At 38.8% G+C, this 26,621-nt stretch overlaps 2 protein-coding genes across 7 annotated transcripts in view; both read left to right on the top strand.

The window, feature by feature from the left end:
• The window catches only part of ablim2 (actin binding LIM protein family, member 2), a 52,863-nt gene extending 49,371 nt beyond the window's left edge, over positions 1 to 3,492 (top strand). For 3 of the 4 annotated variants that reach the window (XR_013795577.1, XR_013795578.1, XR_013795579.1), the window contains one exon: positions 420 to 3,492. Coding sequence is in view for 1 of the 4 variants with exons in the window: in XM_079594449.1 (XP_079450575.1) it covers positions 420 to 533 (114 nt within the window). In the remaining 3 variants the exon portion in view is untranslated. The remainder of the gene's footprint in view (positions 1 to 419) is intronic. The other variant, XM_079594449.1, reaches the window with a different exon arrangement.
• A 401-nt stretch (positions 3,493 to 3,893) lies between these two features.
• The window catches only part of afap1 (actin filament associated protein 1), a 51,887-nt gene continuing 29,159 nt past the window's right edge, over positions 3,894 to 26,621 (top strand). The window contains exon 1 of one of the 3 annotated variants that reach the window (XM_079594447.1): positions 3,894 to 4,017. In XM_079594447.1, coding sequence (XP_079450573.1) covers positions 3,996 to 4,017 — 22 coding nt within the window. In that variant the 5' untranslated portion in view covers positions 3,894 to 3,995. Of the gene's footprint in view, positions 4,018 to 20,872; positions 21,249 to 26,621 lie in introns of those variants that run through there. The other 2 variants (XM_079594446.1, XM_079594448.1) reach the window with 2 other exon arrangements.

Genomic DNA, 26,621 nt, shown 5'->3' with positions numbered 1-26,621 from the left:
TCAGGCAGTGCATAAAAGTATTTTAGACGGGTAGTGCAGAACATCTTTTGTGTTCTACTGAACAGTAGTTTGAACTACTTGAGTGTATAAATAGGCCCTATGCACAGCTTCACTACTTCCTGAACTTAAGCAGGGTCCTTTGTTTCCTGTCTGCCAGGATTGGCCAAACTGATTAATCCAGGTGTGTCTGACCAACAACAATAATCAGACACACCTGGATTAATCAGTTTGGCCAATCCTGGCAGACAGGAAACAAAGGACCCTGCTTAAGTTCAGGAAGTAGTGAAGCTGTGCATAGGGCCTATTGACAAAATGTAAACTGAACTATCTCTTTAAATTGTCCAGTTAACAAAATAAATGTGTAATGTTTTTTTTTTTCTAATGGATAATTGCATTTATCGTAATTCTTATCATTTCAGAGGCACCTGTCACCAGAGGACTTCTACAACGTGTTCAGGATGACCATTGAACAGTTTGACCGTTTGGCTTTATGGAAGAAAAATGATCTCAAGAAGAAAGCACGCTTGTTTTAAATCACGCCGAATCGCTTAAAGGAAAGCAAAGATAAAGAGAAAACCTCTTCTCATCCATCCTGTGTGCACGGAGGGATGAGTGTGAGAGAAACAAATATGCACCTTCATTCTGCTGCATAGCTACTGTCATCCCATCTCACGCTGAGGAAGAGGGAGCGCTTCCACAACGCTGTTTGTCACCTATCTCTGTGCGCGGACGCCACACGGCCTGAATGTTACTCAGATGACGGAGAGCCTGGAGTCAGATCTGAATTCTCCAACACTCTTTGTTTTTCTCTTTGATCTCGCCGCCTCGGCTGTCTTTGTGATTACTGTGTTGTATTCTCTCTTTGTGGAAAAGGCACTCAATATTGATATAAGCCACTTTCTTTACATTTTATACAGTTGATAAACATGGCCAACCAGCTCTACATGTAAGTCTTTATGATATGTAATACTACCCATCTTCCCCTGTGCCCTTGTTTTTGACTGCAATGAATGTTGTCCAACGTCTAAGTCTTGTCCACGTCTTTGCTCAATGTCTTTCTCTCTCTCTTTTCTCAGTCTCTTCCTGCCTGTTCCTCTTCTTACCTCTTAGACATGATACTCAGCCACTGCTTGGACTGTAATATCTATCATGTGATAACAGCTTTATGGAAGCTCATTCATCCATGGCTTTAGCATGACCAGGCCAAAGACTCATTCAGAGCAAGAAGTCAACAAAGCACCCTTACACGTGACCTAACCAGACGTGACGCAATAAAGCGACAAGAAGAAAAAAAACCTCTTCCAGGTCATTTTTTTTGTCCTTTCCAGCCTCTACCATGATAAGTGAGGACCAACAGGACACTTTGTCGATCGATTGGTTTCCATTTTCGAAGCATCATGCTTGGTGGCCCCGCCCACTGTGAAATTTCATTGGTTCCTCGGAACTGTACATTAAACATTAACTAGCTTCTCATTGGCTGTGATTGCGTCTCATCACACATCAGATTGAGAACTTGTCGTATTGCGCCTGGTTAGGACACAGTGTGTTGATATGTTTATTAATCTTTACTGTTGCTCAATGACTGTGAGTGCGGACAGCTGGAACAATGCCTAGCTTTTGTCATATGCATCTGTTGGCTTTTTCAGGTCAATGTGCAATTCATCAGATGTCATTATTATGACAACACAGTTATTCAATAAGACATTTAGACATTTAAACTGATATCGGGACTTTGCATACTCTCTCCATATATATCGTGCACATTACGTATCGTCATAAATCTTATCAAATGCATCAGCCAGACATTGCATTGGTCTTTCTCGTCGTTTGAAAATGAAAGTGCTCATTGCAGAGTAAACCCTTATTTTTGTATGCAATTTTTATTCATACAGATGTTTGCCAGATACTTTATTTGCCATTTGCAAATAATTGCAACATTGACTTTAGCATGGAGCCATGCCAAAGTTGACAGTTTCTGTAGCAATTAGTGAAACTAATACAATACAACACTTAATAAAGCATGCAGTTCAGTGGCGCTTCATTTCATTTAAAACAAATATGATTTTTTGTTTGATTGTTAATAAATGTGTGTGCTGTATATCGATGTTCATTACACTGGTCATGTCACCCTGTAGGCATGCACTGCATATACTGGAAGCATCACGTAATGGCTTCATATTCAACTTTAGAGTGTAATCATGACGTGTTGTTTGATTTGAGATCTGGAAAGTTACTGAGAGATTGTTTAGTTTCTTCTGACACATTCTTCAAGTTGTACCACGTTTGCTCTAGATATGAAATTTAACTTCTTTTCTTTTACTGATGCCAGTTACTCAAAACTTGCAAAGAAACATGCGAGGTGTTTTGTCCTTTTATTATATGGATATATTACTTAAAGATGTCAGATATCTGGAACTGTTAGAGAAACAACATTCAGTAAACTAAGTTTTGACTAATGATAACCATGTGTAACGTGCCTATATCTTGTACAATATCAAGGCATCTTTGGATTTTTTTTTTTTTTAACTGCTCAGCAGGGAAACTCAGATTGTTTTACTTTATTGTTGATTGTGAAAGTATGATGGTTTCTAACCGACTATAAGTGTGTGCATATCCAAATCTCTTTCTTCAGGGTCATAATGCAACATTTTTAATGCAGTAAATTTAAGCCTTTGCCGGTCATGCCAAAATCTGTTGTGCTTGGGAAAATACAGTAAAGCTTGTCTCAAGTACATGAATGTGTTTTGGTCTGAGTGCGTAGGTGGGAGCCTTCCCAGAAGAACCATGTTGAGCTGCGGAGGACAAATGCGTTAGTCTTATTTAAACAGCTGTAGAAACAGGCACGTGTGTGGGTGTGAGTGGTGTTAGCCTCCAACAGCAGTCCAATAGTTCAGGCTAGGTGAGTTCAGATCAGTGTTTTCGATCATCTTCATACTTTTCACTGTACTGTAACCCTAAAAAAAACACCCAAATCAAGACTAAACAAGAAGGTCATTTAAACATCTGAATTGGTTCATTTTTGTGTTTTTTTAAAAAATATGGTTGGTTTTTGGAAATTATTTCAAAATGTGTTTTTCTTTGTGTGTGTGTGAAGTCTGGATGAAGGCAGATGTAGGACTGTGACCCAAGAGAACTCTGACCCAACAGTTTTGAGAGCTGCTGGACTACTTTTGCTACTATTACACGTGATTAGAGTTTGTGCCTGGGTCTGATTGCATTTACACAAATGTTTCATTTTATACCTAGAAAGTTTGAGAGACCTTATGAAGTTGTCTTTGTGTTATGATGAGGTCACACAACATGTATGGTTTCCCATGGGTGCGCATGGTTTTGTGCTAATATGCAAACTAACTACTGCGTATAACTGTGATTGTGATGTTATTCTGACTGTAAAGTTTGGGAAATGTAAATGCACTCATTTTATTCACTGTTTCTTTGAGCTGCTTTGCAAGAAATATTGATATTCATCTCAATAAAAACAGCTATACTTCAACTCAAGTGTTTTTTTTTTGTAAAGAAAGTAGCTGAACCAGATATATAGATAGATTCATCTTAATAAAACCGTCTACTTCAATTCAAGTGCTATAATGTAAAGAAAGTTGCTGAACCAAACAGACTGACGACCCACAGAGATAGATAGATAGATAGATTGACGACCCACAGAAAGAAAGAAAGAAAGAAAGAAAGAAAGAAAGAAAGAAAGACTAAATAAATACATGCGTAAATATATAGTTGAAACTAAAAATGTCTTACAACACTCCAGCTTCCCAATGTGTAAACGTTAACACCTACCAGTTCTGCTATTGGTTAGAATTTTTGTAGGCCGCTGCCGGATTGGCTCACACGGTTGTCAATCTCGGGAGGATTTGACAGCGTGAGCGGTCCCCGGAGCCAAGATATGAATCTGAAGAAGCTCACAGAGGCCAGAGGAACAACAGAGGTGGCCGTTAAGTGCACGCGGAGACAGGGCAGGTCCATCTTCTTGCGATAAAGTTATGACGGAAAATAACGGAGAAGGTAGGATGTCACTATTAAAATTAATAGAGTTGTCTCTATTTATGCGTTGGGAAAGAGGCTGTCCATGAAATGTTTCTTAATTTGTCTATTTCAGTACAGCATTTGGGGTTTGATAAAGACAAGCTCTGCACTGTAGAGTCATTTAACATGCATGGAGAGAAAAAAAACCTATAGGCTATTAACATATCTTGTAGAAATTAAATTCTCCCTGGCAAAATTAAGTGTGATAGGCTTGGTTCCATTGTTTATTTCTTTACAAATGCTAATAATAACAACCAAAAAACAGTTTTTGAAGTTGTCATCCTGCATTAATAGGCTATTAGTAATTTTTTGGAGCTGCCATCTACCCTTTTCTTGTTTTGGAGCTGAGGCTGAGCACAAAGAAGCACGAGGCATCCTGATGAATGTGCAGCGCCCGTGTTGAATAGCGCGAGCCTGCAGGGATCAGCTGGCGTCTCGAGCCCCAGTCTCTGATTATGCTAAGGGGGGAGGGGCTGAGAGAGAGAGAGGGGTGGAAAGCTAAATTATGAAGAACAAACCCAATTAATTCGATACTTTTCAGTGGGATTACTCTTAAAACACTTAAAATGTTAAAGAAGCTGGATTATGTTTTTGTGCTTTATATGAGGATGCAGCATGTTTGTCAATGGCAACACCATAATTGCCACCCTATGTCTAAGATTATATTGTTATGTTTGCCTTAGTTGACCCTAATTTTTCTTTAGAACTTAATTACTGTTGTTCTCAGGTGTTTTGCAACATCAGAGGATGTTTGTTTAAACAGGCTATTTATATAAAGAATTTTGGGAAATCATGTGAAAGTGTTTTCCATCTCCATCTCCAGTTCAGTTTTCCTCAGGGAATTACTGACAATAGAGCGGACAAGAACCGTCATCCTGTGCATTGTTAGCATTGTAATAAACCTCAAAAACAGCCCTACGGTGGTCAAAGAACAGCCAGCCGGTTTTCAAAGAGAATTTCCACTTTATTTCAAATCAGGGAGACTAAAACTCATCATACGGGTACAGGTAAGATATGGAGCCAGGGAAAAGGAACACGGGAAACTCCGCACGGCACACCAATTCATAGGCCTACACACAGTGAGTTTTCACGCTCAATACGTCACACAGTGTTTAATACTCAGCACCCCAGCCTGCACAGCACACAGTGAACACACGTAAGGCGTGTTTCCTCCGTTCTCAATTTCCCCCGCCTCCCTCTCCAACCCGCTTACCGTTACGCCATACACAGTCAAACAATTCATGTAGAAATAGTTTAAAAACACTTCCCTCTCGTGAGCCGAGAAGACCCATCCATCGGGGGGTCTTCCCACCGAAGACGTCACTCTACTCTCCAGGGGCGGAACTTAAAGTTCATTCATAAAATCACCCGGTCACCACCCCAGCTCTCTCGGTGGTCCCACACCTCCTTTCTTTAAAGTCCCTTTGTCCTCCCTTCCCAGGTGCATGTCATCAAAGCCATCATGTCATCGGCCAATGACGACACACTACAGCATTACTGACTCTGGGTCTGAGATGAGGGAACACAGGACAAAACATAAAAAGCCACCAAAGTTGCATGCTGCGTCTCATATCTCTTTGTCCAGACTGTCTCAAAACAATCAAACCAGGTAAAGAAAATAAGAAAGAATTGACTGGAACAGGTTGGGTTTGGCCAAACACAGTCCCTGGACTCCTTGGCTAGAAATACGATCATTTGTAAAAACAAAGATAAGCATGTGGACAAAGCTCAGCATCTTTGATCAATAGCCAGTGTAGAGTTTAATGGGTGTGACCGAGCGCTTTGAGGGATGTTAGTCAAGGACCATCTGGTAAAATGGGCGATGGAGCCTAACTTGACCTGTTCATCTGCATTTGGGAATTTGTATCATACAAACAGGAGGTTCAATTCAGGATGTTCTGCTTCCTAATCAGAGCAGAAACAAAATACTTTTCTTTATTGCATCCCACCCTTTAAAAATAATATTTCCTTCCATTCTTCAGTACTAGCGGTTTCATATCGACCTGGTGGACCGACACCATGAATCAATGAACAGCATTTTTTTTTTTCCAGAAGTAGATTGATGCCATTTAAGGTGAAAAAATATGATGCACCATAATAGCATAGCTTGTTCATTTACACATTATTTGAAGAATTCTGTAACCACACAAAGTGAGGTCATCCGAGGGCTAAATACCATTATAGCTGAGTGTTGCACGGCCTCTGTTAGTGGGAGTTTGGTATTTTTTTTGATAGCTTGATGACTGGTCTGTACATGTGGTCCAATGTCTGATTGCTGATGCAGTGACATCATTACTAGTGCACATCTGGACCTGCATTGTTGCAGCATCTGTGTAGGCCAAAGATCGATGACCGGTCTTGCTTAGTTTGCAAGAGAGAGAAAAAGCAATCGTACAGACATTTAGTGGATGTTCATTAATCACTGCTTTGAATGATGGGGAAAATGTAGTGATAATGTACAGTATAGTTTTTTTTATTTTTTTATATAGTAACCTGAATTCTACCAGTTCCCATCCAGGCTGTTTTTCCTCTCTTGTGGTTCCAGTCTAGCAGTCTGTGCCTTAGGATAGTTTTCACAGACTAACAGAGTCTCCAGTGGGTTTATATTAGTCTGCCTCAGGAATCAGGATGCAGCATGTCGTTTAATTGTGTGTGTGTGTGTGTGTGTGTGTGTGTGTGTGTGTGTGTGTGTGTGTGTGTGTGTGTGTGTGTGTGTGTGTGTGTGTGTGTGCGCGTGCGTCAAAGACAGCTGTAAACATCTGCTGATTCTTTCTCTGACTCAATACCAAACCACTTCCTGACCTCTGACGGTGACTCTATGTGAAGTTCTATTGGTATATAAAGATGTATAGAGGCATTAGAGAGATAAGGAAATGTAACATGCATCATTACATGCAATCAGCGGACACTTTTATACAAAACAACTTTCAGGGGCAAACGCTTTGTTTGGGAATCGAACCCATGAGTTACACCTTGCTCTACCAGTTGGGTTACATGTCTTTGTTTTATTAAACCTATATACTCTGTCCTGTTGTGTTTATGTGAGCTGAAAGGCCCTTTGAGAGCACATAAAGACCACTCACTCTGTCCTAAAGGCCTCCAATGAGTTTTCTGGCTTATAGTCCATTTGTGTTTTGAAGCCATCTATCCACCTTATTTTTAATGTAAGAGCGGATGCAGCCTTTTTTTAACTTGAATGTGGAAGGCTTCTGGTCTCAGTTTCCAGCTATTTTAGTTCTTTTAATACAGTAGTTATTTTAGCTGTACAAAACAGCTGTTATACTGCTTGATATTACAAACTGGTATTTATCACATTTTAATTTACTATCGCAATCATAAACACTGTTTTCTAGCGCAAATAATTTTACTGCACATGGTTATTATTCTAGTTACTGTATTTACCTATAGAGTGGTGTCGGTATGACATCACTTTGTAGGCTAACCGGCAGTTAGCATCACACTGGTTCCCTCAACAAAAAACTCAATAGGATTTTTCCATAGGCTTTTGGATTATCGCAAAAAAACAGCTCTGTGATCAACAAAAGTTTATGATACTTACTCGTTTTATCAAGATATTCAAAATAGTTTTGACAGATGAACACAACTTTTATGAATTTTGAAGCCTAAATGCAGTCACCAGAAGTAAAAAGGTAAAGGTAGGCTATAAACAAACTACACCACGGTCCTACGACTTCAACGTCACCATCACTAAGCTTCCGGCAACTCTTTTAGTTTTTACCTAAAAACATTTTTCCAGAACGTTTGAGTTAGAATAGTTTATAAGAGCAAAATTTAAGCATAACGAGGCTGTAAAAGCGGACTGAGATTGGCCTACCTGTTCGGCGTGATGACGTTTAATCTCCCCGACAACCTCCGTAGTCCCACTCAGCTTAAAAAAATCATGAGTGGGGTAATATTGATGTATTTTATGTCATAGAATATAACGTGAAAGTGTCTTGAGCTTGTGTTCACCACAGACCTTATTTCAGTCATTTTCCAAAATCCCATAAAAAAAAACCCATTGACATCAGGATGATGGATGGGTAGAGCAGCATGATTCATAATACTTTTTTATATTATAATGTATTACAATACTTTTTATATTTATATTATTAAATTATATATCCCCCTCCTCCTTGAACTGCCACCTTATCGTCGTGGAGGGGTTTGAATACCCGAATGATCCAATGAGCTATGTTGTCCGGGGCTATATGCCCCTGGTAGGAGTTCGGTGAGGCCATGGAGAAGGACTATTGGTTGGCCTCGAAGAGATTCTGGCAAATCACAGTGGAGGTGGGCAGCTGTTGACCTCAACTGGGGATATCGTCGGACGGTGGAAGGAATACTTCGAGGATCTCCTCAATCCCACCGACACGTCTTCCATTGAGGAAGCAGAGGCCGAGGGCTCGGAGGTGGACTCGTCCATCACCCAAGCTGAAGGTAGTCAAGATGCTCCTCGGTGGCAAGGCACCGGGGGTGGATGAGATCCGCCCTGAGTACCTCAAGTCTCTGGATGTTGTGGGGCTGACTTGGCTGACACGCCTCTGCAGCATCGCGTGGCAGTCGGGGACAGTACCTCTGGGCTGGCAAACCGGGGTGGTGGTCCCTCTTTTCAAGAAGGGGGACCGGAGGGTGTGTTCCTACTCCGGGAAAGCCTATGCCAGGGTATTGGAGAGGAGAATTCGGCTGATTGTAGAACCTCGATTCAAGAGAAACAGTGCGGTTTTTAGTCCCTGTCGTGGAACACTGGACCAGCTCTATACCCTCTTCAGGGTGCTGCAGGGTTCATGGGAGTTTGGCCAGCCAATCCACATGTGCTTTGTGGATTTGGAGAAGGCATTTGACTGTGTCCCTCGCGGCGTCCTGTGGAGGGTGCTCTGGGAGTATGTGGTCCGGGCCCTTTGCTAAGGGCTGTCCAGTCCCTGTACGACCGGAGCAGGAGCTTGGTTTGCATAGCCGGCAGTAAGTCAATCTTGTTCCCGATGCATGTTGGACTCCGACAGGGCTGCCCTTTGTCACCGGTTCTGTTCATCATTTTTATGGACAGAAAAATGAAAAGAAAAAAGAACCTTCTTATTACCCCAAAATTACGTTATTTTGTTTAGTTTTCTGTTTAGAATCGTGATCTCTATTCGAAACAAAAAAATTGTGATTCTCAATTTATCCAGAATTTTGCAGCTCTAGGTATTGGTAATTTGCCAGCATTGACAAGTTAAGGTTAACTGGATGGGTAATATGGTTAATTTTCGTTAGTCATTTTGGCAACACATAAATACATTAAGCAAAATACATACACAGGGTTGACATTTTATCACATCACTTTATTAACAAATCAATTCAAACACAGGATATTTGGTGAAAGTACATTTGTGGCGAGCAGGGCTGGGCAGAGAGGGAGGGATAAAAGGAGCAGTGATACCAATGGTTTTCCTCAGGCGTATTTTGCGCATGCGTACACTTTTTTGGATGTAGGACATGTTCAGCTAAAACAGATTTTTCACTTCGACTTGATAGATTGATTGAACACAATTTAATATTTTTGGTGTATATATCATTTTAATTTTAAGTAAAGACCTTGAGCTATTTTTACAACAATGCTTCTTTTTGCAAGGGGATAATTATTTGGAAGTAATTTATTGAGCCAATATGTAATTGTCAATTTTCCAAAATATATAGATTTTTTTACAGTGAATGAATTGGTGAGATAGAGAGAGATTATAGCGTCGTTAATAGTGAAACTATTAGTTTAATTACTTAAAAAACAGCAATGCTTCCATCCCATTGCTGGGAAATATAATGCAGCTTTTCAGTAGCAAAGCTATTTAATACAAGTCGCTGGGCAGTGTTGACAACAAGTTTCTGTGCTCCTGAATCCTGAATTTTTGTGTGTGCTCTGTGTGATCATTCTGTGTTTGTGACTGTCTGTATGTGTGAGCTTGTGCTTCGTTGATTTAGAGCGGTGATTAATGACTCATTCTGCACTACACAGACTTTTGTTCAATCAAATGCTTTCCCTGATACCATCTGCAACTGACTTGCTAGTAGCAAATCATGGTGCATTGGTGAGATGCTAAAGGCTTTTGGCTATTCATTCAGGGACAAGCCCTTCAAAATGTTCCGTCTCAGACTTGTTTCACAACACAAGAAAGACAAATGTGCTTGTCAAACACTTTTTAACAGAATGTAGTGTAATAACAATGATTAAAATTATACATTAATTTATAGGTTGTACAAGTTGGACAAACATTTCCAAAACTTTAATTTGATTATTATCAATAAATATGTGCAAGTTCAGAAGTAACACAAACAGCTGTGCGAGACGTCTCTCCAGAGTTGTCATTCATTCATATTCCCTGCGGCTCTGTAACATGACTAGACTGGAGTGGCAAATCTTTCAAGTAAAACATGAAAAAGTGGTGTTGCATGCCTTTGGCTCTTCTTCAGCTTTGGATATGTTGTCCCATTAGGGTTTCACATCGAGACACAGCCAGAGGGAAGATTTGAGGGTAGCTTTGCTTTTTTTTTTTCTCTTTATGTCAAACTCAAAACACTCAAGTGTGTTTGTGTTCGAAAAGTAGACCTGTACTGAGTGTACAGTGTACTCATACTTCAACTTTCCCATTTGAGTATGTGTGTGTGTTTGTAGACTCGGAGTGTCTGTGCTGTAAACCAAGCTGATGCCTCATGCTCTTTAGAAAGATTTCATTTTCTTCAGTTGTCTCTTTCTCTTGCTCTCATCATTGAAAACTCTCTGAATCATTTTAAATAAGTAGAGGATTACTGTCATTTCTCTCTCTGTCATTATTTGTTTCCGCCCCTTTCCGTTATTTGTCTATGAGATGGAAAGTGAGAGAGGGAAAAGCAAATGATTGAAGAAGGTCCTGTGGAAACTGTGGCAAAGATACAGAAGATGAAAGTCGCTGTGGTTCTTAACACTCCTGACCACATCACGGGCGGAGAGGGATCCGATTAGACAGATGTGGTCAGTGTTATTTGCTGGGTGGAAACTCTGGTGAAGTATTTTGTTTTTAGGTTGTGTTGTCACAGCCAAGGTAACAGTCTTTCTGTAAAGACTTGTTTTATAGCTAACAGATGCTAGAATAGTTAGCATAATTAATGCACAGTGTGCTGTAATTGTTTGTTGCTTTTAGGAGCTGCAGCTAGCTTAGATTTCTAGAACAAAATTATTATTTGTTTTCACAGATTCTAAAGATTTTCGGTTTGATTGACTTGACTTGATACCTTACGGTTTCCTTAAAAATGCATCAATATTCAAATACAAAATCTGCAGGCGTGTATAAGGTTCTATCTGACATTTTTGTAAAAATTTAGTTAGTCACATATTCTTATTATGTGAGCACTTCTTTACATTATGTGATGTTGTTTTTTAAGTTGTGTACATTTTGGAACTTTTTATTTAGAAAATAAAAAGGTTCTTTCTACACAGTCGAATGGAATGCAAAAACGTTAAAGCTCAATATCTCAAAACCAGTCAGAATGCAGATATAACCTTATAATTCCAAGGTGGCGAAATAGTAAGTTGTGTTATTGTTAACTAAAACGGTAACACTTTACAATAAGGTTCATTAGTTAACATTAGTTAACTACATTAGATAACGTTAACTAATAATGAACTGCACTTATACAGCATTTATTCATCTTTGTTAATGTTAATTTCGACATTTACTAATACTTTATTAAAATCTTGTTAACATGAGTTAATGCACTGTGAACTAACATGAACAAACAATGAACAGCTTTATTCATATTAACTAACATTAACAAAGATTCATAAATACTGTAACAAATGTATTGTTCATGTTAGTTAATACATTAAATAATGTTTAATAAATTAACCTTATTGTAAAGTGTTACCACTAAAACGGACACTATATAAATTTTTTTTTTTTGCTAATTGAAAAAAGGTAAATTAAAATACAAAGATGAAAAACATAAACTTTAAAAACTTAAACTAAAGAAAATATAACTTTAAATTTAAAGCACATATCAAAATCACTTGAACTAAATTTAAAACTTAAAATATATAAAAAATATGAGTCAATTTAAAAAAAATAACACCGTCTCACTCTAAAACACATGCAGTCATTAGGCAATACAGACGATCTTGATTTCCTGCTGTATCCGTATCTCTACTATCCTATAAAACAGCTGACCTTCATGAACTTTCTTTATCTGTCTTTCTTCGCCAAATTCTTTCTGCTCTAAAAACAAGCGCCATCTGTGTTTTGGGGTTATTGATCCTGCAGGTGTATTTGTACGTGGTATTTAAGCCTTGAGGCAGCTCTCTCATCTTTGTACAGTCCTTTATTTTCCTCTCTGCCGCTCTGCATGCCTTTTCGTGCCTGTCTTACTTATTTCCTTGCACTCATTTTGATTTGCCAGATGGATAGAGACAGGAATTAAAGAATTCTCACACACATTCACTGTAGTGCATAAAACAACAATGTGTTGGAAACATAAGAGGCCCACTTTATAGGAATCACTTTATAGTCCATGGGGAAAGTGGCAGTGACTAATAGATTATGCCACTTCCTGTAGTGGGTTAAAAAGGGAGTAAGAGTGAGTCAGCCTTTGGGTTCTAAATCTCAGTGGGAGTGCGTATATTTGAATGCTCCAAAAATATGCTTGTGTGTGTGCGAAGTGAACAAACTCACACACACAACTCTTTTTTATGCTTTTCCACCCTTTCATGTTATTGTAACCCACTTTCCATCAATTCCAATTTATTTTTAGTAGGGGCGTATGATATAGGGTGAATGCAACCTGTCCTTTGGGTATTTGGGTAAAATGCTTAGTTTGGATTTTAGCCAAGACTTGTTTTCACATGTTTTTGGAATAGTGGATTCAGGCTTTTCTGTAATAAATGGATGTGCTTATGTGCATGTATAGATCTGCTGGTAAAAATAATCAGGTGTTCAGTGCTATGTGTGTTAAAGGTGTAGCTGAAGTTCTGGTTACAATCTGGAAAGTTTGTGAGGATTTAAGTGCTAAAGCCTCTAGACTTGTCCTTTTAAATTGACTGTGCATTTAGGTTAATGTCTAGGTGTTATGATTTATGGGAATACTTTCCTTCTTCCTCTGTATTTCACCCTTAACACACCCACACATATCCCAGAGGCTATTCATACTGAAGCTTCAAGTTTAGTGTGCTTTAACACCAGCACTCTTTTTGTCTGCTTATAGTGCCGTTTGGTGTCAAAACGGACACCAAAGTTTGGAGTTTGATTTGCTTTGGTTGGTGGGAAAATAGGTCATCCGACCTAGACTGATGCATACATAACATCAGCACCTAGTCAAGCTGAAAAACAAGCTGGCGCCGGATTCATGTAAATCTACTTGAAAAGAAATTTTGAGACGTAAGAATGTTCTTAAGTGCTGTTCTTGTAATCTTAAGAAGTTCTTGAAAAAGTTCTTAAGAAGAAAATAACAGGCTATTGTGTTATCTGATTGATGGGGGATCTTTCCCAAGACTTGCTGATCAACTCAACAAAAAACGGGTCTTTTTGTGCTGCTTGTAGATACCGTAATAATGATAAAAAAGCATGCACACTATTTTCATTGCAACTGGCTCGACAGCCGTCAAGCAATCTGCGTCATGCTTTTTTTAATACGCCATGTATTTTATAGTCCCAGGATGGAGCAGTCTGTTGCATTCCTTTGTGAACCTAGAGTGAATGTGTTGGTGAGTGTGTGGCTCCTGTTTATGGCCGCTGTCATTCTGCATGTGCTAAATGTTACCGAAAATTATGTAATTATGTCATTACTGAATTTCAAATTCAGAAAAGTCACATCACATAATCATGACCGATCATTGTTTACACTATTGATTATAGGTGTCACTTCAGTACTCGTGCACATAGCCAAACTGCTTTCTCCGTAGCAGTGTCACTCTCACATGACACTTATGTTGATGAAATCATGCCTGTTCCCAAGACAACAGTGTTGTAATGTTATGTCTTCAAATACAGCAATTTTCAGTGTTGTAATGTTACAGTATATCTTGTGTTGCAGCAGGTGGCTCATTTAATCTGTAGAAGTCCATTTCCAGTGTTTGTATTTGTGTGTTTGTGTGAATGGCACGAGATGTACACCGTAAATGTAATGTTAATATAATAAAACAAAGATTATTGAAGTAACTTTTTACAAGATAATTCAAATTCAGTCTTTCTACTTTGAAATGTCATGTTTAATTCAATGTGTTACTTGCTGTTTCTCTGTAACTGGTTGTGACACTGTCTGAGTAAAAATGGTTTCAAAGTAAATCCAACACCATTTTTTCCCCAGTGTATAATTAATATAACCTATATAGCAGTTATAATTATTATAACCTTCTAGTCCGCAGTAAATCTTTAGTCTTTGTGGCCATGCAAACATGCATTCTCAGAGGTGTGAACATTAAGATCATGGCATTCTTTAAAGGATTAAACCACACATAAAAGAGGCATTTGCTGTCTTAGATTATTAACAAATTTGGTAGGATTGGATTTGAAAGGAATGGTTATGGCATTTTAATGCAGCAATATGAAGAGGAGAATCAGCAAGCAACAATTAATCAATGCTGTAGTCTTTACATACACAAAACAACACAAAACCACTACAGAAAAGGTAACAAAACAATATAAGAAGATATCAGAAGAAATAACATACAACAAAAACAACAGATTGCTACAATACTAGGGTATTTTAACCAAGCAGGTTAAAGCTGGCTGATACAAATGTTTGCATTTGTAATCAGTATTTTTGTAAAAAACAAAAACAAAATTACTCCATCATTTTTACTCCAACATGCTACATCTACAGCTAGACTATGTCAGAAAGGAACTATGATTTTTCCATCAATCCATATTTTTCTAGTGTAAAAGTTCAACAAAGATCAGTGTGAATATTTGAGGGACTGCTGGATTTTTAAAGCTGATTGGCAAGCTCCCTGACAGTAGGGGCGAGGCTTTAAAATGTGTGTCTGGCAGGTGAATTCTCCTATTTTCCATCCACGTCCTCCCTTCCCTTTCACCCATTTCCTCTCTCTTTCCCTCTGGCCTTGCACACTTTCAATATCTTTCTTTTGTGGCAAGTCAATAGGTATGTTTACATGAAAAAAACTAAAACATCAATACGCATGAATCTGTCGGATTTCAGATTCTGAAAGTTCTGTTTATATGAAACTTAAACTTTGCAATCTGATTCACAAATTTGTTTACATGTATTTTTCATATATTCCAAACCAAACTCTAGTGCATGCAGTGCCCAGCCGCCGTGCAAGACACCTGATTGAGAAAAAAATTGGATTCAAGTATTTACATGCTTATTTTTATGCTTATAACATCCCTTATTTCCCATTGATTGAATAATTTCAGGTCTACGCCACCCCTTCCAATAAATGTTTTGGATCGAGACCTCAATTTAGGTGTTTATAAGGCTTTTTAGTTCGATTAAGCCATCAATTTGATAGTATTTGCTCCTAAAAAAAAGGTAACAGCATGTTACAGGGGTATAAGCATATTAAGCTATTTGCTTATAAATGTAGCAACTGTCCCCCTCAGTGATAATAGTCCTCCTGGTCTATATATGTGTTCGCTTAGGGTCAGAATTAACATAATGGGATTGGGTACAATCAGGACTGTGTGACTCAATCTAACGAGAGTTGTCATCTAACAGAAAATTAATAAGCTCCCATGTCTTACTGGCCATGACAACATTGATCTTGCCTTTGTATTGTATTGTCTGTCTTTCTTTTTCTTTTTTTTGTTGGGATGATTTATCAACACTAGGCTCACTCCTTTGGTCTGTGGTGAGAGGCCAGGACCCATATATGTACAAGATCATATATCAGGAATGCTGTCTCTGGATCAGAGCTGCTCCTTTGCACTCCTTGGCTTAAACCCCAGTAAACAATGTGAAAATCTGATCCTAAATCAGCACTCTGCACATATACATGATGTTGGATCTCCGGGGGCGTACTTCCTCCCTGAGGTCTGATGAAAATCAATTTCTGTGGATCTGGCGGAGTCTGGCTGAAACATTTATCAAAATCATCTGATGGAAAGTGCCTGGATCTGAGGAAATGAAGGACTGTATATGATGTCCGCTATGTTCTTAGAGGATTTGTATTTGATTGCTGTGTTCGGCGATCGAGGGAGAACCAGATAAAAAAAAAGCATTGGAAAAAACTGTGGGATGGGGGCTCATACATTTTGCATTAAAGCAGATTGGTTTCTTAATTGGGTCTCCTACCCCCATAGGGCTGACCAGCCATAACCAACAACACGTCTGCAGTCTCAGCCTGGCCAGATGGTGGACTGAGCCTCGAAGTAGTGGGATGCCCTGATGGAGGGAGGTGTGTGTGTTGAGTGTGTATTAGTGGTTGTGACTGTTTGTCCTGCTGGGCCATCCTCCCCTTCGTACATCCATCCATCCATTCATCTGACTGTCTGCATGTGGACCGTTGGAGCTAAAGAGGCACCCTGGCTATAGCAGCTGGGACTTGAGACTGGGTGTGGATTGGGGGAGGGTTATGTGTATGTTATCAAGAAAGGGCATCAAGAAGAACAAGAGGGAGGAAGGAAATGTAATGGACAGAGAAGTAGGAGGAGGACTTTATGGATGAAGGAAGACAAAAATACACAACATTATGAAGAATCTGACCGGTCTGGGGAAACAGAGGAGTTAGCTATTATTGCAAAGCAGTGGATACTGTATAGATTGATAGAAGAAAGCACAGGATGAGCTTCATGCAGCTGCTCAGTCCTGCTGATAACTTGCAGATGGGTCTTCAACATTGTCCACTCCATTAACTCTAACAAATGGACTCAAATGAACCCAAATTGGACTTCTGTGTTGTTGGTCACCTTGTCCTTGTCAACACTTTACTCATTGTACTTTGACAATTTCTGTTAAGACCAGCATGCAAATACATTTAAACTGAATTAACCTTTCAGTGCTAAATAATAAATAGAATGCTCTGAGGCACTCGGAGAGAAAAAAAACGGGGACAGTTTTAGTCAGACTAAACTATTTACATGACATTTTAAAAAGATGAATTATTTCTCTAGTCTGATGAAAATCAAACTTTAAGTGTGCATGTAAATGCACTTCCTTTTCTTGGCTGAGCATACATTTTCAATGTAAAGAAAGTATAGGCCTAAAGCGAGAACATACTGTAGTGTAGCCTCATCTGCACTATTCTGGAATATCATGTAAGGAATGTTGAGCTGTTTTTTTGTCTAAGTCTTTTTTTAGGGTGTTTCAAGGATATAGGATTGTGTATCTCTTCTGAGACCCCTTATTGAACTGGTTTGAAGTGCACTATCCAGCTGATCCTGCCCAACCCAAACACACCACAATGTATGTCTGAAACTGAGCCAGGATATTACAAGTGAGCAGTGTGTCAAAAGGCAGTCATGTTCACTACGATTCTGTCCTAGTTTTTAAATACTCTAACTTCAAACCGTTGCTCTGTCTTCCCTCCATCTTTCCTCCGCTGGACCACAGCCAGTGTTCCATACTGCCCGTCCATATGCGCTACAGCTTTTTAGGCTTTCTGCACTATAAAATGACTATGGTGTCAAATTACGCAACTGCAGCTGAGCAGAGCGGCCTTTACCTCATAGCCATATGGAGAGTCTATGAAGACTGATTGCTTGTGATGAAGACGATGATGATGACGATTTCTCCAGACATGTATACAGAGTTTTGGTTGCAGTTTACCAGCTCAGAAAGTTTTCATTATTCAAATTTACCGCCTGTGTAAGTCGATATGTGTGCGTTTAATTTTCCACAAGATAACATCAGGGGGGAACTGGGAACTGGAGAGCAACCAATGAAAATGATGCCAAGGTTTTTGCCATTGAGTTTGTTGCTCTTGTGCCATTGTGTATGCCGACTGCTGTTTGAAGCATTGCAGTTCATGCGGCACATTTCCTTGAGTTTGAACACATCTGAGGTATTTACAACAGCAACATCTGTAGAAATAACTATAGCCTCTGCAGAATGGCACAAATTAACTTTCTGTGAGACCACAGATCTCAATGTATGTGTTTTCTCTCAGGCCAAATATATACATTTTATTTTACTGATATTGTGGAAATCCACTAGTCTATAGCAAACGCATAAATTAATTAATCCTATCTAGGCTTATCTCAAGACTGACTAGAGTTAGATTAATAATATTCTAATTAAGAAAAGCATGCATTGTTGGCTATAAAGGGTTAGACAGGATTTAGGACCGCAGGAGGCACAGCAAATCTGTCAGTCTACTCTTTGTTAATTCCTTAAGGCTTTGGCTTGATTGTGTGTGTGTGTGTGTGTGTGTGTGTGTGTGTGTGTGTGTGTGTGTGTGTGTGTGTGTGCGTGTGTGTGTGTGCGCGCGCACGCGCGCGCGTGTGTGTGTGTGTGTGTGTGTGTGAAGACTATAGCCAAATGTCTTTTAAAATCTCAGTCACTTTTCTGCTGTTTGGATACTGAGAGTAGCAGTGCAGATTGCAGAGATTATTTTCAATTGTTTTAAATGAATCAAAAACACTCTGCAACACTCCAGATAACTCTGAAAACATTGTCCAGCAATTATAAAGGTTCAGCAAGTCCTGCAAGCATTTCAGGGCTGAAAAATAAATGTCAAAGGGTTCATTCAGGAATCTGATTAGAAATGTTAGTTTTTAATAGAGTGCAGAAACAACAGAGCATTTAAATGAATTTGTCTGTGGAATCTAAGATCATATTGTCTTGCAGGTGGTGTGCATATGATTTTGGTTTGTGTTTTTTTGCCAGCGAAGCCAGCCATCTTAGTAATTAGGTGTTTGGCACAAATTGTTGCTGCATTCCTTGAAGATGTGAAAACACATAAGCACTGATGAGTGACACAGAGACACATTCTATGGGATTCACTTTAAAAGACCTTGAATTCAGCTCGTGTTGCCCCTGAAAAAAATACCCTTTAAGTTTGCTGTAATGAATGCCCTGCAGTGGAACCCAGAGGAAACAGTCATTCCACTGGCTACCAGGCTCTTTAATGCGTCATTAGAGATTTGTTTGTTTAAAGCTTACACCCCTCACAGTTACCAGTTTGCCAGTACGGGCCTCCACCCAGCTTTCAACATCCTGAGCACGTGATGTGAGGACCAAGTCATGTTAGAAGGGTGTCACATACTTTTTAAGTGTGTCTGGAACTGTGAAGAGATAAAGTTTACTCATATTGTGGTTAACATCATAACATGGTCAGATAAAAATGTTTTTCTTTGTTTCTGTATAAGTACAATTTGTGTATTTCATGTAGCTTTCATTAGAAATTAGTTAAATGACTCAATAGTTGAGATTCTAGACAGAACTGAAATGTTTCACAATTTCCGGATGTAGCCCTATTTTTTGTATGGGTTTCAGCTCTTCTGGTGTATCTCTCTAGACTTTTTAACCTTTTAAGATATCACTGTATTGAATTGTGCAGTTATAATGACCTCAAAGATTTAGTTCAGTGTAACCTAACTCTCTCTTCCTATTCTCTTCGCCACATAATAGATTGCACCTTTTTTAATGCGAGTATAATAATGGCTTTGTCATGACTTTCATGTGATACCACAAGAAGCAGTTGACAATGCATGAGTGTTCTTGTTTTATCAAAACATCTGCAATTGAAGTTAAACACACAAGGTATACCCCAACTGATAAAAAGGAAAGCAACTAAACAAACGGAACACAGATAAGTATGTTATTGTAAAACTGGCACTTGTTTGAATCTGATACAGTGTTGAATCTGATACTGTGGGGAATGCAGGCTTTGTGTTGAAACCTCTGAGTCAACGGCACTGTTGCTCTCCGCTGTGCTGCAGGCTTTGGGTGGACTTAATGTCAGCATATCAATTTGATTCTCTCCCCAGTATGATGTCAGAGCATATAGTTGTTGTTTTTGTGCCAAGGTCAAATACATGGATCACTGTCCAGATACAATATCCTACTGACACACACACCAGTTCACTTGGCGTGCACCGTTTTTCAATCCAGACATGCTTTTACATTGACTTGTAGTTCACGAGTTCACACTTTCAAATAAGTCAGATAGAATAATGGTATGCGTATTTGGCATGCCGTCTGAGGAGAGAGAGCTCCGAGCTCGGTATTTGGCCCAAACCCATCCCCCCGTATTCCTAACCCTAACCCTAAACAAGGACTAAGGTTATTGGAAAAACCTCACTTTTTTTTAGCTACGAAAGACTGCGCTAAAACATCTGTAGGCCAATGACCCTGCTGTTTTCAACCACGCTGACGCTGTGATTATAGAGTTTCTCACTTTTTATAGACCCTTTCAGATGAATGACTTGTAATTATTAATACATAAATAGATGATTGATTTATAGATATTCATGTATAAACTTGGCAGAGAAGAATGTTCACTTGTGCTAGAATAAAGCAGCTAACCTTTTTTTCACCTGGCCTCCTCTGATCTAAATGCACACAATGGCAAACAGTTACAATTACGATTCATTTATTTAATTCAAATATTGTTAGTTAAGCAAGATTGATGAAAACATTTTATTCGAAAATAGATCAGTATGAACCAGAATCTAAAGAGTTTATCCTTTTCTTGAGCTTGTGTATTAAGTTTTCTTTGAAGACACACAGATACAGATATTCTTGATCATTCTGAGATAGTGTTCTAATCTTAAATATGGTAATATTAAACGTAACATTGCATAAGTTTCACTAAACATTACGTGCTCGTTAATGCCTCTCCACACACACATGCGCTGTATCCAGCTGTGGAATTGGAGAAGTTGGGCTACAGGGCGGAGAAAAGAGGGAACTAAATAGAAAGGAAGGAGGTCCCAGTTTTCGCCGAGCACGACATAGAGAGAAAGTGAAAGATTTTCTTTTAAGTCTCCAAGAAGCTTCCCTTCGAAGGCGCAGCGGTGTGCTGTCGGGATCTCGATAAACAGAAAGCGAACAGAGCTGCTCTGTCTGTGTCAGGATCGAGGAGAAAGTCAGGGGAAGTTTTCAGAGGAAACGAGACATTGCCGGGCGGAAAGCTAGCGGAGCTCTGCTGGTTTGCATAGAGAGAAAGGGGGAAACAGAGACGGCTCTGTTGCGCGGATTTTAATGAAATACAGCAGCTGTCGGACACACGCCTGCAACCCCTACCTACCCGGAGTTAGATGCGTTTGACTTTAAGATGCGGAGCGACCCCATACTGTTCGCCTCGAGGGGTGAGTGTCCAGAGTCCAGACTATCCCCATGAGTGGATGCATTGCATGCTTTGAGATCGTTGATTAATAATGTGTCATGTCCACGTGTAATAGTGGCTATGAAAGAACAATGTATCTTTAGTGAGATGCATGCAGTATCACAACGTGTAGCCTATGATAAAACGCATTTCTCATTACACCCTCGCGCTTCGTGTTAAATGAATTTAAAAGAATCAGTAGCCTAAGTGAAGAAATAAAAATATTTAACATAATGGACATTTCAAAGGCGATATTACCGTCTTTGTTTGGGAAGAGCTGAGTTCACCCCAGTCCTTCTCATTTTAATCCCTCACAGCTCTTCTCAGGTCAGTTAGAAAAGCCATTACAATTTGATGTGTGAAGAGGCGGTAAATTCAAGGACATGATGTTGCAAGGAATTCGTGCTATTTGTTTGCTGTGTGTGTTTATTAATTTTTTATTCAGTAATGTTCAGATTTACATTTAATTAAAATAAAATAGGTCTAAATTCTCTTTTACATTTTATTTTAATAGTATTAGAATACTAGCTATACATTTAATAATTAAATCAGAAGAGTGATTCCAGTCACCCATAATAACTCTAGGGTGATACAGGTGCCCTGTTATCTTCTGTCACAGAAGTCTGCACTTTCGAAAACACAATATGAGCTGGATAGGTAGGGAATCTGTGATTGGCTGGTTGGCTGGCAGCTGTGAGGTGTCAGGTATCCTGTATGTGCATCACAACTCTGCACTTGGTTGGATATGACAGAGCCCTTTTGTCCACAGTGGTTTAACGGTATCTGAGGGCAGGGCGTAGCATTGGCTTTGGAGTTTTGTTGTAAAGGGCCAAGTGTTTTTTTTTGCCATAGCATTGTTGCTTTGCTCTCTTAAATACTTGATTCTAATTGGTCAGTTGTAGTAGTCAAACATTACATTTCAGAATGACTGTTGTCCAAGATATGGGACCACTGTCTGTATCATTATTGCAAAATAAACTCCTTCAGGTCGTTACAAGACCCCTCTACTTTTTTGGGTGGTCCTGGTCACCCAGTTTGGGGTTTATTTAGTGTTAAAGAAAGACCATGATTATCCCTTACATGAGTTTTTGCACTAAAACATGTCAGCATAGTTCCAGATGTGACAATGTTCCTTGTGGATTTGAACTTTTCATCTTGTTTTAAAGCTCATACTGGGCTGCGCTGGTGGTTAATGTGTTTATTGGCATTTAGGAACATATGGCACTGTGTTGTTAGACCAGTCTGACATGGTATGATTTGGCACTCGATTACAGCGTGTGATGTGGGTATTGGTCTGTTAGCCTACTTGGCTTTATTTTAGGGGGTCTCGTCTCCTCTCTGACAGTTTCCACACTGATGAGTTTTTAAAGGCGTACACGTGCCAAGAAACCCCCAAAGCCCTTCCTTCCCACCAAGCAGAGATGTCTGACCCAAAAAAAAAGACCCAAAAGAGAATTCTTTAACTTTGCCTTGCTCTGTCTTTTCCACCCATTCTGTCAACTGCTTGGCTACTGCAGTTTTTAATCATATATTTAAGTCTGAAATTTAAGTGCGAGAGAGGTCCGTGTGTTCGCCATGACATTGCTATTAAGTTAAGTATATTTTTGTGACCCTTGGTTCAGCCTCATTTAATATTCAGTTATTGTTCAATATGCAGATCATGATGGGGGTGGGAAGCATATTTGGGGCATAAACTAAATTGTCAACATTCATAGATTTACATAGAATATTTGATGTTGTATTTTACATTAATGGCACCTTTTTTAATTAATATTTGTAAAAAAAAAATGATAAAAATGCATGAATATTTTACAATTTAAAATAGCTGTTTTCTATGTTTGTTTGTTTTTTTGTGATGGCAAAGCTGCATTTTCAGCATAATATGCTTATCTGGTTATTATTTTTTTTTCAATTATTATCAATGCTGTAAACTGATCATCCTGTACAGACACGGTAAACTCATAAATATGCTTCAATTCATTCCAAGTAATTGTTGGAAGGCAAATGCTGGTGAGCAGTCATAAATGCACACATAAAAAGTGGATACAATCACTTCTCTGCTCAGTTTCCCAGGCACCATGGAGTTTCCCCCACTCTAGAAGGATCATCCTTAAAGGTTTCTGTAACCAGTGGCTCCTCTCTCCCACCCCTCTGCCCACTGTGGTTTAGCGCTCTGTAATTATATACACACACACACAAACTCATAAACACAAGTACACATTTATGGACGTATATTTGAAACCATCCTTTCATAATTGAAACCTCAGTATTTTCCTCATATGTTCATGTGAACACACATGGATAGTACACGCATATAATCAAACGCAGAGATGAATGTAATCACACAGCTGAGATATTCTCTTATTGATGATCCCGTTGCGTTTGATATATATGTGACTACACAGATGCTGGTATTGAAGGCCATCATTAGTGGGACAGTGGAGCATCTGTTGAATATTTTCTTCTCTCCTGTAGTTTTCTACTATTTTCCAGGCTTGTGTAGTCTGAGTGGTACTCTGTTGTGCCCTGGCCTGTGGCAGTGAGCGGTAACCATGATGAGGCCAAACCGTAAAGCAGCCTAATTTCACAAACCACAGATTAGTAGCTGCCTTCTTCACAGCTGCCAAACATTTAGTTCTGGGCACCCAGATATACGAGAGATTCTATACCGTAACCGTATATATTCGATGATTGATAATATTGATATTTTGGGTTCGAGTGGAACAGGGATATGGACAGAGACGGATTGCTCATAGAAAAATCAATCGAATTATGGTGGCTGTCCTGCCTTTCAGTTAAAACTTTAAACCCCAGAGGTCAATGATATAATTTTGCGTAGAGATCTATTAATTAAAAAATCCATTAAACTGTGAAAATAATACAATTTTGCTGTTGCATTAAGCTTTTTACAGTATCATTGCTTTGGAAAATATTCAAATTGTAGTTTTCTGAATTAAAAATCATTTTTAAAACTATAAAAATATATATTTCTAAAAGACACTTTACCTGTTAAAAAAATATTTTAAAAACTTTTTTGTAAATAATAAAGATGTGTACTGTGCATATTCAAAGCTTAAGGAAAACATTTTAGCACAATTTGAGCTAAAGAAGAAAATGTATTACACGACTTTTGTCCAATTTTATTGATGATTTATAATAGATTATGTAACTATGTAAGTTTTAGAAATTTCAGGCAGATAAAATCTTAATTTGCTATTATTTACACAAAACACTGTTACAGCAGAGTGAACTGATTTGTTTTTAAAGATCTTTGACGTGACTCGTGTTAAGCAAGATTGGCATGCTTTCCTTTTTATCTTTACCTTCCATCCATCCATCCATCCATCCATCCATCCATCCATCCATCCATCCATCCATCCATCCATCCATCCATCCATCCATACATCCATCCATACATCCATCCATCCATACATCCATACATCTATCCACATACATACATCTGTCTGTCTGTTCAGCCTCCAAGGCTATCGGTGTGTAAGACCGGATTGGAGTATGAAGGAGCTTGTGTTGTATCTCAGCCATCACCGGCTCAGGCTCTCCGTCTGGATCCTGTCAGCAGACATCAAAGAGAAGCACTACACTGGATGAGGAGTCAGGGAGGACAGAAGAGCAAAAAGTTCACGTTTATGTTCTTGGCAGGTTTCTTAACCAAAGCAAAATGTTGTTTGCTATCTCTTTTTTTCAAAGGTTTATTGTTAGCCGCCATGTCTTTCCCCATCTGAAGTGAGGGGGGAAAAAAGCGTCTTGGCTCAGTATGGAAATTGAAATGGAGAAGTGGGAGTGAGAGAGATAAAAGAAGAGAAGAGTGAGTGAAGGATGTGGGATGGTGGGTACTCCACAGAAACTTGGCATGGGTTCATGCCTGATTATATACGGTAGGTCATAGATCATGTGCATAAGGATTTGAACGGTTCATTAAAGAGAACTGCTCTAAAATGTGACGGAAGGGTCGGATAGGATGACAGCGCGGAGAGAAAAGTTCTCTGTAATCTGTACGTGTACACACACACACATTTCTTTTGGAGAATTTCAAGGATGTTGTTGCTTCTCAGCGGCCTGGGTGGTAGACCGTAACCACATATACATACACACCTACATAAATGCACACACGTTCACAAAATAATACTGGTTCTTGCATGCTGGCAGCATCACAATTGCTTTTGCAGACCTCATCCCTCTATATTATTGAATTTGGGTTGGAATGATAGAATAATGTGATTTTTGTTCAGCAGAGGCTGTGAATGATGTTTTTCTGAGAGTTCACTAGGTCAACTTGTCAAACTGGTTCTAGATAACCACCAAGCTGAATACCATCCATTATTTCTCTCTGTCAACACCGAATTAAAATCAGCTTTGCTTGGTGAAACCTTCTCTGGCATGGCATCTGCCTCTTTCTGGTCAATTTGGCAGGTATTTGTAAAACAAGACTAGAATTGTTTAAAAAAAAAATTGGTCTGGATGTGTTAACATATGTTGTCATTCCTCAGGATTTAAGCTTGCGATGTGTCTTTTTTTTTTTTTTAAAGATGGGTTTTTTGGACTCATTTCTTGGATCTTTCATCATTTAGTTTTGTTTACGCTAGGGTTAGTCAGTCGAGAGTGTGTGAATGAAGAAGAATCAGAGTCAGAGAATTGTGAATGTGGGTGGTTGTTTTTGTTTAAAGTTTTCCCCTTGTCCTTTTTCTCTCTCATTCTCTTTCTCTTGACTTTCTTTGCCCCCAAGCAGTTTGAAGGTGGTCCTTATTTCTGTGTGGCACTTGGTGCTCTTTAATGCAGCGATTTGGTTCGCTCGGTTGGTTTTTAAAGTGTATCTCCTTTCATGTTATTTGGCCACCATTACTGAAAGTGCTTCATTAGCTTTATTCACTCTGACATGCAAGCTGTTGGACTGGGAATGTTACAGGAACAACTGGAAATGGTATAAGCTTATTATATTTTTCTTCATACACAGCAATATGAGATCTAAGACCCATCAAATCTGTTGAAAATGTTCCTTTATACAAAAATGTAACAAATGTTTCTAGTTATCCTTTTGTGTTTTTTTTCTTGTGGGATGATTTGAATACCATATTATTTGCAGGAAAATTATATATTTATTTTATGTATAATAATAATAATAATATATTTGTATGTAGTAGTAATAAATAAATAGGAATATATACAATTACATAATTATTAAAAGAATATTCTGTTTTTAATAATCATAATTCTGATTAATAACTATCTATTTATTATTTAAATATTTTTTTTTAAATACAAATATAAAGTTACAGCTAAAACAGAGATGTGTGCTTTGTGATGTGTGCATTAGAAGGCCCGTGTCTTTTATATATTA

The sequence above is a fragment of the Phoxinus phoxinus genome (assembly GCF_949152265.1).
Source record: "Phoxinus phoxinus genome assembly, chromosome: 21".
In the NCBI taxonomy this organism is placed as follows: Eukaryota; Metazoa; Chordata; class Actinopteri; order Cypriniformes; family Leuciscidae; genus Phoxinus; species Phoxinus phoxinus.
The sequence above is the reverse complement of the archived record's forward strand: the minus strand, read 5'-3'. Positions and strand labels throughout refer to the sequence as shown.